Below are 15,125 nucleotides of genomic sequence, written 5' to 3' on the forward strand. Positions count from 1 at the left end.
TTTGCTGTGGTAATTGAAATATTTTGGGATGTGCACCATGTATGGGCTGAAACTATTCACTAAAGACTATACAATTCGTATCTTGTTACTGGACCCTAACCCAAGACAGGACCTCACAATTAGGGAGTGAAGCAAGACTTCATCATGTCAGATGATATTGTAGTTGTGCATAAATTCAAATAAAGTAAAGTTTTGTTGATTTGAATATGACTCACTTTACACCACGCAAATTAAGTTCGGGTTGAGGTTTGGGTGAATATATGTTCAACATCACAATATCTCTGATTTATTTTTAATAGTGTAATTTGATGTTTTGAATTGATGCTTTTGTTCTGACAGGATCCGACCGGAAGTTTTCCGTATAGCGCGGAACACGAAAGTAGTAGCTAGCATAGTTAGTTAGCTATTTACAAGTTTTAGCTAACGTGGGGATTATAAGTGTTTAATGTGATACACGCTTTTACACTCGATAACTTTAAGGTTGTGCTGATACGTATTCAGCTTAGTACCGTTTGACTGTATTGAGTAATTCAAGACCGTTTTCTCGGCTTCATGACAGTTAGCTTAAGTAGTTACCGACTAGCTAACGCTAAGCTAGCTAGCTAGGCTAACTGTCGTCAATATCAGCGCGTAAGTTTACAGCTCACAGGAAGCTCCGACATATCAACACTGAGTTACGTATGTTAGCTTTAGGTCAGGTTTTTTAAATAATCGGATCCGAACAAACAGGAATATTAAAATATGGATAAGCCCACTGTGGCAGATTTAATGTCAGATTTAGATAAATGCTACATCTGCCTGAGTCCCTTTGAGAAACAAGCAGTGGCCTCTGTGGAGAACTGTCAGCACGTCTTTTGTCTTGAATGTATTCTTCAGTGGTCCCAGGTAAACACACACCTCACCTGCCACTCAATATATGTCAATCCAGTTAGCAAGAGATAGTTAAAGCCACATACTTATTTAAATTGCTGTTAAAAAGGTCTGAAAATCCCACTTTGGTAGTCAGATGTTTGCAAGATCAATCAAACTTTATTGACCCCTTTCATTTTTCACCTTTCAAACAAGACAAAATGCATCTCAAAGTGTTTTATAAGTGATTGATAAGAAAAACATGATATTAATGACAAAAATGGATTTATTAAAATGGGTATATTAAAATAATTCAAAATAAAGAATAAACAACAATGCAATGAATGAAAAGTAATTACAATAAACACAAAAATTAGTGTATATGTTGACATGCATCATTATCTAGTTAGTTTATGTTGTAAAACGCCACTTTAATGGCTCGCAGTTTTAAGGAAAACATAGTGGCATGTGAACTTTATCATATGTATTTTAAAATGCATAAGTGATAAGAGCTGAATGATAAACCAGTTAACTAAATTATTCTCAAGGTTTTTTTTTCATCCAGCAAAAATGCTATTAAGAGTTTTTTTTCTATCAGGAAGATTTTCCTTACATGGGTTTAGGGTCTAAGGACAGAGAATGTTCACTGTACAAATTATAAAGCCCACTGCGGCAATGTGACTGTGATTATGAGCTATATCAATAAAATTGCAGCAGCAACCCAAATGTGAAGATCGCTGCGGTTGATTTATATAATTAGAAATAGAATATTTTGTTGGTTTAAGGCCTAGTCTACACATTCATGGGTATTTGTAAAATGCGCGTTTTTTTTTTCTCCGCTGGTTTAAAAAATATATATATATATTTGGCATCAACGCAGGCTGTCGAGCACATGCCAAGGCAACAGGTGGTGATATAACCGCTACCGGCCGGCCATGTTGGCCAATCAGAAGCCTGCGAAACAAAGGAGACAAGCCAAAAAACCCACAGTTTTCATGTCTGCACATAAACACTGAAAATGGCACTTCTGCATATCTTCACTCTGACAGGGGTTTTCCAAAAGCTCTGTTTTCAGTTACCTGAAACACCATTCACGTGCATACAGAAGGCCAAAACAACCTTCCTGCTAAGAATTACCTGTTTATGTGGCTTTAGTTTGTCTTAAGAAGTTTAACATAAGTAATCTGAAGAATATAACCTTGTAGTACATTACAGGGCCTGTTATTGTATATGAAGTAAATGTGAATCAAATTGCACAACACTCATTTCAGACAGCCAACACCTGCCCAGTGGATCGGATCAGTTTTGCCTTCATCCATCAGAGATGGTGTCCCGGAGGGGACATTCAAAAAACGGTGACTATTTGCAGTGTGCTGAAGGAAGCGTGATGCATCTTAATCTGCTGTGACATTATGTGGAAACACGTCCCTGTTTGAGGCTAAACTGTTTGTGGTGCTGCAGATCAGAGTGAAGACGCCGAAAAAGGATGACGATGAAGAGGAGGAGGAGGAGGGCAGCAGTGCTGTTATCTGTGAGGAATGTGGGCGCAGCGACCGAAGGCACCGGCTGCTAGTGTGTACACGGTGTGATTCAGGGTACGGCACGACAATACACTCTCAGGTTTTTATCTGGTGGTGTTGTTTCAGCGTAATTTGTCATGACTATAACTTCACGTGGTCTTAATTGGGTCTTAAAAGGGATTCAATCACAGAACTGGGGTTGTGTTTTATGTTCCAGGCATCACATGGACTGCTTGACACCACCATTAAACACAGGCCCTGAAGGTGACTGGGTTTGTCCTGAGTGTGCGATCATACCTCAACAAACAGGTAAAGCTGCGTAGTTAACTACATTCTCACACTAAATGAGGCTCTAATAGCTCAATGACGATTAAACATTAAAACACATTTTTGGATGTAAATAATGAGATTTTGATAGATTACTGTTAGAAAATGTGGTTTTCATTATGTCAAATCGTCCCTGTGAAGACAGCTTCGTGCTGGAGGAGGAGATCAGTGATGGAGAACTAACAGACCTCCTCGCTGAGGTGGATGAAACTGCATCTACCAGCAGTCGCCTCCGACCCTCCACCATGAGTCGCCCCGGCCGCTCCACTGAACGACGCCACAGCCAGAGGATCCAGAGCCGAGCCAGCGGCGATCCTGATCCTCGGCCCCCGACCTCCTGGGTACGTTCAACGTCACACACAGACAGATGAGTACAATATGTTATTCAGCAAAATGGTTTCATTCTTTGAGGACTTGAGATCTTCAGAAACAGATGCAAGAGCTACTGAACTGTCCCCTGGGCTACCAGAGATGAACAGATATCACTGTATCACAAAAAAACAAAAAACAGACTCTGTGCACTTTTACAAATAGCAGCAACCAGTAACTTTACTCAGGTTTCTTCATTATAATCCCCTAAAATAGATCAAATATGCCATGTGTACACTGAGATAAAGCCAAAGCAGTAATCGCAATTCCTAATTTTACACTGAACAGTTTGAAATATGAGAAAGTATGTGAACTCTGTGTGTCTTATCAAAAAGCTAAATACGGAAAACGTGAGGCGTAAAGATTTAATGTATGCTTAACGTTAACTTTCCCCATGAACATTATTCATTTAGATAACGTGAAAAATGCAAAAAAGTAAGTGGAGCGAGAGAAAATTATCAGAGACTGGTTTCATTTGTTCCACAGGTTATGTGCCACACCAACTTATCACTGTCAGGGTGTTGCTGTGGCATTGAACCACATTTCCTGCTTTGCTTTTCTTGAATGTGCACTGTTGGCGCTGATGCAAAAATACTGGGGCAGCTGCTCGTGTTAGTGGTTACAGTCTGAAACAAGCATCTTGGCCCCCTTTTGGGTTTTGTCTTAGTGGGTTTCTGCTGCTGCTGCTGAAGATTTGTTTTATTCAGACCTCATCAGGAGCAGTTTGGGGTTCGGTATCTTGCTCAAGGACACGTTGACATGCAGCTGGGGGAGCTGGGGATTCAAACTGGACGACCTGCTCTGTGGCTCAAGCCTTTGCTTTCCTGTTTATCTTTGCCGAATGTTGTACCAAGCCTCCTCTGGGCTCTAAGTACTTCTTTGCAGGTGGTAGAGTTGCGGCTTTAAATGGCTCACAGTGACTAATGCTGTTGACCGGAGTAGGCGTTGAGGCACATACAGTACTTACAGTACTGACTGAAGGTTATCAAGCCACCGATCACTGACACAATCTTTGCTCTACTTTCTCAGCATGTACCTAAGTACCTGTTAAGGGCATCGAAGCCCGCAGTCGCATCAGGTGAAGCAGCTGCACATCCTCATCACAGTGACACCAGCAGTGCTTCAGTCAGTAAGTTACCAGCTGTCACATCATGTCCCTGAAGCTTTAAGAGTCATTCTCTGATATTTGACATTATACATTTATGTGTCATTCACAGGGTTGAAGACAAGAAAAAGAAGAAAACGTGCAACTTAAGTTCCTGACGACAAGAAGTAGACGTATAGTTACTGTCTAATAAATGTCACAGCAGACAGCTTCCACAACATGCATTAAAAGGTTGTGATGGTCAGTGATCGTCTTTGTACTTGAAGTATTTGGTTCCCTGTAAACATTCGGCCTTACAGCTGCAGGACGTGCAAAAACAACTTCTCTGACACATATCCTCAATTTAAAATTGGACGTCTGGACACTTCCTTGTGGTAAATACCTTAACAATATTGGTAATTTCTTGTCCACATCCACAATTTAAGCACAATCTCGACACTTTAGGAAAAATTATAATTTATTATTTCATCAATGTTATAAACAAATGCTTTATAAGTCCTCATTAAACCTCTTTGGCTGTTGACACTGAACTTCACTTCAGGCAGACTATCTGGACCAAAGTCCAGTTTATCTGCAATTCATCAACATTTATATAATTCACTGAGCAAAGTGACAGAGCATGTTTGACTGGAAAACATCACAGGGACTTTATACATAACTGATGTAAGTGATCATTAGTGAATACGTGACAAGGATCTGACAGTGAAGCTGCGTCTGCGTGTTTCATCCATCCAGCAGTTAATGAGCATAAACTCGTTGAGAGTGTTTTTCTTTCTCTCCTTGTTAATGATGTCGGCTCCACTGTAGCAGCTGAGTCTCATCAGTCTCAGGTCTTGTTGTGACAGGAAATAAGAACCTATATCTGTACACCTAAGTGTCCTCTGAAACCTTTTTACAAACAACAGTGCCATCTCCTGGCAGAGAGGTAGACACATGTTCTCATCTGGCCCTCCGGAAATGAAGGTGCATGTGTCAGAAACGACCACATGGTGGCAGCATCGTGTTGCTCTCCAGCCATGAACGCATGTAAGGGAACAGTCTGTCTGCTGCTGTTTTATTGTTTGTTTTTACACTGATGTTGTTCTTTGTCCTTTGTAAAAACTGTTGTTGAATGTTTTATGGTCGACATTGTTCTATACTTTACTTAATTTCAATAATTCCCATGAAAACACATCTTAGTCTGTCTCTCTGTATGACTTTCTAACACTTTCTATATTATTTAGACCATAAGCTTCCACTGCAGACACAAATCTTTCAAGTGGTCAAGAGTTCACTCTTATTTTTAGTAAACGCTTCTCTAACTGGAGTGAGTTACGCAGGTATTTTGGATTGTCAGTGTCATATTAACACATTTAGAGCTGTAGTGAGTAATTCACAGCTCAGGAATGTTGTAGGTGTGATTGAGCCTGTATGTATGTGTGTGTGTGTGTGTGACTGTGTGTGTGACTGTGTGTGTGTGTGTATCTTCATGTAAATGAAGGAACATTGTGGCTCACCACGGCCAATGACTATGAGTAATGGATGACCTGCTGCACCTCCTCAGCCACTTATTGTTCAATTGGCCTTTAAAAGTAGATTCAATTTTTCACATTTTGACGTAAACTCAATAAGCTGTTGCGCAAGATGAGTTTTCTCAAAGTAATCCACCTCCAGTCTGCCATGTGTTTCATCATTTCTGAGAAAGAGTCTACAGCTGTATACTGAGGGGCAGTGATGCTTTGAGCTAAAGGTGAAAATTACAGCTAATTACAGCAGTTCATCCTGGAGGACCATGAATGTCGGTACCAAATTTCTTTGCCATCCAATAGTAAAGACTGTTCACTCACACAATTATTGCAAATGTCAGGCTCAAACAATAAAACCAGTGAAGTTTGTTCTGACGATGACGCGACAAGAAAGTTTAGAAATTGCCAAAGTTCTTAAAAGTCATCCTCTGGGGATCATGAATATCTGTACAAAACTTCATGGCAATCCAGTCAACCCCAGTAGAGATGTTTTACTTAAAGCTACAAACATCAACCTCATAGTGGCACTATAAAGATTGGGGGTAATTCAGGAGCAAAGTTTGAGTGGTTCATCCTCTGGGTACCCTGAATATCTGAGTTAAATTCCATCCCTTAGTTGTAGAGATATTTCATAAAAAAACAAAGACGTCAACCTCATGGTGATGTATAAGGAAAAGTCAGAGAGACGCCAAAGTCAGTAGGATTCATCTTCTGGGGATTATGAATATCTGTACTAGATTTCATGGCAGTTCATCAAAAAGTTGGGGAGGTATTCAAGTCTGGACCAAAGTGGTGAACTGTCAGACCGACACTGCCATCCAGCCGCTAGCATGACTAAAAATTAGATTGTAGACGATCATGTGTCTTTTGTCTTAATCCAAAGTATCCTGTAACATCAGCATGGATCACAGTTAATTTAGTTCAGGTACGATGATGTAGGGAGATGCAGGAGGCAGACCCTCCTCCAAAAACAAGTATGCAAGGCAAACAGGGTGTGTGAGATTGGCTTGTCTGCAGGATCCCCTCATCCCCGCCTCCCTCAGCATCCCTGAGCCCCATCGCCTAGCAACACCAGCCTCAGCGGCTCCAGAGTATCCGGTCCAGCCGTTCCCCGAGAGGAGGCTGCCTCAGTCAGACACGCTCTGATCTGTTGCTTCTGGTCCTCATGATATTAAGCACATCCTTTGATGTCAAGAGGCATGGCGCGTTGGAGCAGACGCTCAGTTTAAATCAGTTTCTGAGAGATGAGAGGGAAAAAAAAGACTAACATGAGGTCAGGACATCGTTAAAATAGCGTGCTCGGCTGCGACCTCACATCTGCTTGATGTGATCCCTGTGACATTACTGTAAAATTATTAGAGCTCATATGTAACCATGTTGATTCATCTGTGTGTGTGTGTGTGTGTGTGTGTGTGTGTGTGTGTGTGTGTGTGTGATTCGGTGGGCGGGCACTTAACAAGCCTGCAGCTCATCTTGCCCTACTTTCCCCCCAAAACAATGAGCGCAGAAAAAAAACAAACGTTCACCTTCATTGGCCCGACATGTTTGCTGAGCAGAACTGTTGAGATGAACAAAATGTCCAAACGGAGACACTGCGAGGTGTTTAAAAACCCGGCGTACGCTAGAGAAGCACTAGCAGCACCTTATTGTTGGTTTATCTAGACTTACACAATCAGTCACTGGGGAGCGGCTACATGCATTGTTAATAATCCCAACTGTCTTTTTAATTATTAGCAGTTCTACATTTTAATTAGGGTTCGCACAGAAATAGTTACACATGTACACGTATTTAAAGACTTTCAAAGCACATCAGACAATCGTGGTGATAAAATATATCACATTATATTCTCAGATTGTAGATATTAGTTAGCAGCACACCAGTTTTTGGTTTATCAACAGGATACACTGATGTATAAAGGAATTTTTCAGCCTGTTGCATTTAAATTAGGAGACTCTAAATTGCTTATTGGAGGACAGAAGGTGTTTTTCTTCATTAAAGAGGTTAACTAATGCTTCTGTTCAATCTTTGGTGAGAGTTGCACCTGAGCATAACTTAACAGGCTGGATGTAACCAATCAGAAGCAGAGTAGGGCGGGTCCATGCTGAGCAAGGTAGTGTGATCTAAAAAAACGCCATTACAGCAGTGCTCAAAACGTACAAAAAAAGTACCAGGTGCTGGTCGGTTCTGTTTCCTCCTACTTCCAGTCTTTATGCTAAGCTAAGCTAATTGTTTCCTGGCTTCAGTTTCAAATCTAATGAACAGACATGAGACTGGCATCAGTAGTCATGTCCAAATCGAGACATGACGATAAATACGCCAAAATCTCAGACAGTTTCTTCAAAAGAAAAATTATTTTTGAGTCTCATTCCCAACTCGTCAGTTTCTTTGGACTGGCAGTCGACCCGGCCAACGATCCCGAAGCGTCGGTGTTTGACGAGCTGGGAAGGAGTCTCTTTTGTTGATACAGCTTCAGCCGAATAATTTATTTTTCTGAAGAGCTCAGCTGCTTTACTACTGCGACGAGATAAACTTTACTTTTTCCCCGTCGACCCTGCGACCCCACATGACCCTTTGTTTCATTCATTGAACTCTGCCATCCTCCACACTTGGGAGGAAGGATCTGGAGTGCTTTTTGGCATCTGAATATTTGATACTATTTAAGCTGACGTGGTGGAACAGGCTTCCTGAAAAGTACTTTTCTTTGTGTCTCTTCCAGCGGCTCAGACTCTGACCCGGTACTCACCCTATCAACTCTTTATGGGATCCTGTCACGTTCTCTCTCGTAGGAATCAGTTGACGGGAAGAACATACTGCCGCCGTTTGATGAGCCTTCCAGTGGATCAGGAGCCGGGCCAGCGCCGAAGGAGCTTTAGGCTGTGAGGTCTGTGACTCCTTAAGCAATTAGGCTTACGCTAACACGATTAACACACAATGGAGCCAAGGTCAAAACTTCTAATGACTCGCAGCTCCAGAGAAAGTCTGTTTAGTAGTAAGGAGCGTTCTTGAAGATTGACAGGCTAAGTGATGCGCTAATGAGTGACTGAAACCAGGTTTCATTCATAAATACTGAACTTGTGGGGCATTTCTTCTTCCATGCCTGAAGGACCTGTATGTGTTTTCCTCACCCGATGAAAAGACTGTTTAAAATAAGACTTACAAGGAATAGTTTGACACTTTAGGAATGATATACTTAGTCTTTAATACCACTTTCACAGCTGTACACTAAATATGAAGCTATGCTGTCTGTCATGAAGCTACATCTGTCATCCAAGTTGGAAATCCAAGTCAGAAACTTGGCAAGATCTGCAAAAGCCTGACATCACTGATATAAACATACATGACATCAGTACAGCAGCACACGAAAAATGACCTTTTCATCACTTTTGACTTCATGTCATGTTTGTGATGCGAAACATGCTGTAACAACAATTTTATAGTTTTTGTTTTCATTTCGATTTGTTTAATCGATGCACGATAAAAGTCTTTGCGAGCATGAGAAACGATCCGACTCCTCCCATCTGATTTTAAGTTCCCTAATGTTAATTAAGCGGCTGCAGTTCTTTGTGACGCACCATACAAACACACATTTTGCTGCAGGCATCCACGTTTCCTTGAGTGGACACAGCGTAACTCATTTCGATTGGAAGTCAGGAATTCTGACTTGAAAATGACAACTTCTGTCATGCAATGAACGTCAGTAGAGACGGGACACGATTAGCGTAGCTAACAATTGCTTCTGTTGGGATTTTTTGATGTATAGCCCACTAAAATATAGAATTACAAATGATGACCAAAATAACCCGAAATTAAAAAAAAACTGACCACCTGCTTCCTCTTGTTTCTCGTCAATATGTCAAACTAACCTGACTGCCTACTGGCTCCAGCTCATATCAGATCATACTGGAGTGTTTATGATCTCATCGCTCAGAAAGAAAGACATCTTTCTCTGGTTAGTTGTAGGTAAGTTATTTCTCTGCAGCGGCAGCAACACAGTGCTGATGCTGCAGGTCGTGTCGCTCAGACCTGCTGAGGCAGAGAGGCTCTCTGGTTGAGACATTAGCTTCACAGGCTAATGTGCGTTTCCAGGGCTGCTAAATAAGTCAGCAGTGACTGCACAGCACGACTATAAACAGCTTTCATTAATGGGGAGTTTTAAACTCAGTGAGGTCATGTGTCAAGGGCTTCTGGTCGTGACCCAGTACACAGAACGAGAATATGATTTATTTAAGAGGAGAATTATTCTCACAACATGCGGCGTCCTTTAGTTTGGTGGTTCCCAAAGGTTCTGAGTGGGACTTTGTTTTATTTTAATGTTTTAGAGGTGTTCAAACAGGAGAGGATTAGAGCAAAGTCCAAAAATGTAAACTGTTTGGTGTAGCAGAATTTTATTTTGTTCTATTTTACTTTAACAACCACTCAGATTTCTCTCGTGACTCTTTGTGGTGGTCCGAGGTTGGGAACTTACTTCTACTCCAATTATTAGAATTTGACTCCTCTAATTAATGCATTATATCTGTTTTGTCTAGTCCCAGCATTAACCAAACTGTACAGATGAAAATGTATAGAGTTTTGGGGACCTAAGAGCCAAAATATTTCTTTGCCAGGGCTGGCTCATGGCACATAACTGCCTGTAAAATGAAATCCAACATTTACAACGATAATGCCAGTTTGTCTCTATACATCTCCCCCACATACACATTACCACCAGAGTGAGCGCAGCAGTCCTACGGGTGAGACTAAATGAATTTAACATCGACTCCAGAACACATTTTTGGAGTGCGTCGGTGCTGAGAAGACACATGCATGCATAATAGAGAACATTCTCGCAGCATCCTGCACACATGCTTCATTTGGCGGTGACTTGTAGGAGCCCTGCACCTGCAGTCAGGAGGGATAACGTTACGAGCCGCGTGCTCAGCAGCGCAACTCGCAGCTCTCTCCAGCAGACCAAAGAGGGGAGCAGAAAAAAAGTAGGTCACCCTCCCAGAGACCCACACATCTCTCCCAGTGATTCCACGCTGCAGTGGTGCTTGTGTCTGCCGTGCCAGGGCCTCTGATGGGAGCAAAAAAATGGGAGTCGACAGCTCCCTCTTCCAGTCCGTTCTTTTTTCCCCTGCACAAAGGCAGAAAAGCCTCATCGCCGCTGCTGTCAGATGCCACATTGGAAACAACACCAGCGGGAGATGGATCACAGGCAGTCCATTAAGTGATATCATAGCTATTCACTGTAAATCATCTTGCCGACAAGGACCCAATTCTGTCCGGCGTGTGACCCACAACCTGCCCCAGAGGCACTCGCAAATCTCAAAGGAAGTGTTTGACATCTTGGGGAAGACATGAATTTGCTTTCTCGCTGACATTTAAACGAGTAGAGAGAGACCAGTGTAATATCCATCTGCTGAGTATGAAGCAAGAGCCAGCAGCAGGCTAGCTTAGCTTAGCATAAAGACTGGACACAGGGGGCACACAGCTAGCCAGGCTCTGTGTGGAGGTTAGTGTTGTTGTAATGCAGGGACGATTCCTTTCGGCGCAGTGATTGCCGATGTTTAGCACATGTAATATCTGCCATGTTCACCATCTTAGTCAACATTTGCTTATTAGCACAAACCTGCAATTATTAACACACCTGAGCCTGCAGTTAGTCCACAAAGTACTGGATCAAAAAAAAAAAAAACTGAACTGATCATTGATGATGGCATTAGAGGAGTATATCTACATTTCATGCTAAAGGACGAGATAGATGTCTGTACATGTGATCATGCTGCGATGAAGTCAAGTCGGCTCCTAACTTTCTCCAGCAGTGTGCACTTTCAGATCAGCCGACTGCTGACTCGACAGTTTCATAAAGAAGCAGTGGCTGCTTTGATCTCAGATTAGTAAAAGGAGCTGGGGACGAGGCGAAGAGGGAGCGAGGAGGGGGGACGGTGGGATGATGGTGGGCATCAAAAGACTGAGGAACTGTTATTTTAGCCCCCACAGCAGTGAAGGACATTTTTCGCGAGAGGAAGATAAAACAGAGCTGCCGTACTGTTGGAGCACCCGGGTTAAGCGTCGTTTGATCACCTCCAGGTCGCGGTGATAGTTTATTTATTATTTCAAATATTTAAATGTGGCTGAAAAATACAAACCCTGGTCTACATCCACGCTAGCAGCTCTGTGAGGCTGCACAACCACACAGCAGCGCTTTGAGCTAAATGCTAATCTTAGCATGTTCACACTGACAATCCTGGCACGATGGTGTTCAGTCAGTATGCTAACAACCGATAGCTGGTGCTAATTAGTACAGCTAATTAATACAGCTTTTGGAAAAGGAGCAGGTACTTGTGTGGTGAGGTGATTCCTCCAAACCAATCAGATCAACAGTAGGAGAGCCAGCTGGGAAATCAAACTCGCTGTGGCTTTACTTAAGAGAAGAGCAACAAGTTCTTATCCACTGAGAAAACCACTTGCTATCCATCCATTGTCGGTGACAGCTTATCCTTTTCAGGGTCGGGGGAGGGCTGTGTGGGATTGAATGGCGGGGTACGCCCTGGATAAGTCACCAGTTCATTACAGGGCTGACAAATAGCGGACGAGCAACCTTCCACGCTCACATTCACACCTATGCACAGTTTAGAATAACTAACTTTGTGCGTGTTTTTGGTCAGAGTTCCCGGAGAACATGCAGACTCCTCACGGCAACAGATGAATAGCACCGGCTCAGCAGAGTGAGCGCAATTCATTCAGAGAGGAGCACGAATGTCTGGTCCAAATTTCATGGCAGCCTATGAACTAGCAGATGTTTCACTCAGAGCTACAAATGTCAACCTCATGTTTGTGCTGGAGGAGGAAGAATACTGGGATCACCTCAGACAGCTGGAAACATCTGGATTCACCTGGGAGACATGAATATTTGTACATCACTTCATGGCAATCCATCCAATGAAGTCTGGATCCAAAGAGGAGGACCACCTGACCGACATCGCCATGACTGCATCAGATCGGACACGGTCTGAAACTTTCCTCTGAGATTCAGTCGCTGATGGTGATATTCAAGCCAAGAGAATGGATGAGATCATCTCCATTCATGGCCCGAGCCACAGTCTTTTTTTTTTTTAAAAGCCGGGACAGGAGAGGGAACAATGGCTCTCTATGAAAAACCTGCAGTGAAATCCCCAAGCAGGCGCTCTTTCCTTCCAAGCTTTCCCCCATTTCCTGTGAATTAATAATAGCCTTGCCGGGAGAAAATGGATTCACTTAAGATACCCTCGTTTAAACAGCTGCATGGGAAAGCAAAGGCAGATACGGCGACCCGGGAAATGTGTTGAAGGTGCACGGAGAGCGGCTCAGTATCGAGCAATTAGTCTCACAGAGTCACGCTTGTACACTGAATAGATTTCACAGCGGTACAAACATGCTGATCTGACACGGAGAACAAACTGTACCAGAGGTGTGAAACAGATGAGAGGCTGCAGGGAGCATCACTGACCTGAGAGCAGCGACTGACGCTACTGGGGGCGTTTGCTTATTCATTGAGCTCATAAAAGACCTTCTTTACACTGATCTGATGAATGTAAAGCTGTTAATCATCAGGCACAATTAAGAAAAAATGTCTCTTTAGTCTCTGAGGAGTGATTGTGATCATCAGCACATTTTATTTTTCACATAAATGTTTTATTTGTTGCTGTTTCAACAGAAATCAGTGATAAATGTCTGTTTGTCCATGTGGGCCAACAAACCTGTGTGACGTTACTGTACCGGAGAATCAGGTTGTATTCATTCAAATGAGTTGCAGCGTGACGTCAGCGCTCTACGCGTTCTCATGCAGAGGGCTGAGCGTGTGTTGCATTCAAGCGCCGTCGGAAATGTTAGTCGTGTGCCAAAAAATTTACACGTGGAGTTTGCTGTGACCGCTACAGTGGAAATAAATCAAGTAGGTGTACATTTACAATCCTGAGATACATTTATTTGACATCTGCAGTTTAGATAATGGTTTAACATTCAAATACTTGATGTATTCGTTGTATTCGAGCTCGGATGAAGTGTGCCGGCTGTACAGACGTCCTGTAAAGATGAATAGCTTCTTACAAAATACAACAAGTCTTCTACAAGTTCATAGAAATCTAAGATGACTGTGATTTTGACAGCTTGAAAACAGTTAATCTCCAAATTTTCCATTTCAAGTAAAACATGGATTCAAATTGGACCGAACTGACGTTTGTACTTTGACACAACTAAAATATTTAGTGCATTGCTTTTGCTTGTAACAGAGTATTTTTACATCGTGATTATTCTACTTCATGTTGGCTGAAGTATGTGATTATCACCACTGGCTGTAAAATTAAATTAAACCTTTGCAGATCCATTGATCAAATGCGGCATGTTGTGAACATTCAAGTTATGTTGTGGATGTAAAAATCTTAATCTTCATAGTCAAATAAATGTAGTAAAGTAAAAACTAATACGACTTCCTTCTGAATTGCAGTCGTACCGGTACCTAACTGCATTTGAGTAAAGTACTTCTTTAGAAAATGTTTTTATTCTCCTCTTTTCACCATTGACCATTTTATTGATTACTATGTTAAATAAAATATTTTTTGATGACTGATGAATAGTTTCAGTCATTTATCAAGCAAGAATGTCAAACATTTGCTGGTTTTGTCTTTTCTTAAATGTGAAGATTTGTAGCTATTTGGGATATTAAATTAATGATTTAAACAAAACGAGCTATTTAAAGGTGCTATTTGTAAGAAAAGTTGATTTTTGAGTCTCACTCCCAACAAATACTGACTCAAAAATCAACTTTTCTTACAAATAGCAGCTTTAACGACGTCACTTTGGGCTCTAAAAAATTGCATCAACTTTTTTCTTTCATAAAAAAAATGTCATAAGACCAAACAAGAGGTGATCAATCCTAAAAATATGATGATAATGTATACAATTGTGAGTTGCAGCCCCTCTTATGCGAAGAAATTCAATATGGTGCGTCACAAGCTACATGTCAGACGTGGCAGCTTAAAATTCCGAGCATGGCGGGAGGCACCTGAAGGCAGCACGGGGGCTCCAGTACAGAGTGCGGCGGCTCCGGAGCGTCAGAGCGGAGCTGAGTGAGGGAGCGAGCCGCTGCTGCTGCAGGAGGAGCCGGAGCCGGAGGGACGAGGATCTCTGAGTCGGATACTTCCATCTCGCTTCTCTTTTTCTTTCTTTCTCTCCTTTTTTTTTTTTTTTTTTTAAACCCGGGACATGAAATCCGTGTTTTAATCAGAAAAAAACTAAAACTTGACTCCGGCCCAAGATGACGGTGGATTTTGAAGAATGTATCAAAGATTCGCCCCGCTTCAGGTAAGAAGAACATGGAACTCATGTCCTGCTGGTGAACGCGTCACGTCTCACATCAGATTTGAGTTGCGTTCAAAGCCTGAAGAGGCGGTGGTGGTGGTGGTGGTGGTGGTGGTGGTGGGGGGGGACAC

The 15,125-nt window shown here is 42.2% G+C and overlaps 2 protein-coding genes across 8 annotated transcripts in view; both read left to right on the forward strand.

The window, feature by feature from the left end:
• The first annotated feature begins 338 nt into the window (after positions 1-338).
• On the forward strand, positions 339-5,343 carry LOC119023121 (PHD and RING finger domain-containing protein 1-like). Of its 3 annotated transcripts, none has more exons than XM_037104798.1 (7): positions 339-885; positions 2,121-2,204; positions 2,311-2,444; positions 2,587-2,678; positions 2,838-3,037; positions 4,095-4,190; positions 4,283-5,343. In XM_037104798.1, exons 1-7 carry the CDS (start codon positions 742-744, stop codon positions 4,286-4,288), a joined length of 756 nt encoding a protein of 251 aa, XP_036960693.1. In that variant the 5' UTR covers positions 339-741; the 3' UTR covers positions 4,289-5,343. The 3 variants fall into 3 exon arrangements, with proteins under 3 accessions (XP_036960693.1, XP_036960694.1, XP_036960692.1); XM_037104797.1 differs by having other exon boundaries at positions 341-885; positions 4,095-4,194; XM_037104799.1 differs by lacking the exon at positions 2,121-2,204 and having other exon boundaries at positions 4,095-4,194.
• Positions 5,344-8,365: 3,022 nt separating this feature from the next.
• Positions 8,366-15,125, forward strand: part of acap3a (ArfGAP with coiled-coil, ankyrin repeat and PH domains 3a) — a 78,787-nt gene continuing 72,027 nt past the window's right edge. For 4 of the 5 annotated variants that reach the window (XM_037104738.1, XM_037104740.1, XM_037104739.1 and 1 more), the window contains exon 1: positions 14,714-14,997. In XM_037104738.1, the coding sequence (XP_036960633.1) occupies positions 14,951-14,997 (47 nt within the window). In that variant the 5' untranslated portion in view covers positions 14,714-14,950. Of the gene's footprint in view, positions 8,558-14,713; positions 14,998-15,125 lie in introns of those variants that run through there. The other variant, XM_037104743.1, reaches the window with a different exon arrangement.

This window comes from Acanthopagrus latus, chromosome 7, assembly GCF_904848185.1.
Source record: "Acanthopagrus latus isolate v.2019 chromosome 7, fAcaLat1.1, whole genome shotgun sequence".
NCBI classification, from domain to species: Eukaryota; Metazoa; Chordata; class Actinopteri; order Spariformes; family Sparidae; genus Acanthopagrus; species Acanthopagrus latus.

Coding starts and splice junctions, on each gene's coding strand:
- LOC119023121 (XM_037104797.1), top strand. CDS start 742: ATGGATAAGCCCACTGTGGCAGATTTAATGTCAGATTTAGATAAATGC. Junction 2,679..2,837: donor GATCATACCTCAACAAACAG/GTAAAGCTGCGT, acceptor GTCCCTGTGAAG/ACAGCTTCGTGCTGGAGGAG. Junction 4,195..4,282: donor CACCAGCAGTGCTTCAGTCA/GTAAGTTACCAG, acceptor TGTCATTCACAG/GGTTGAAGACAAGAAAAAGA.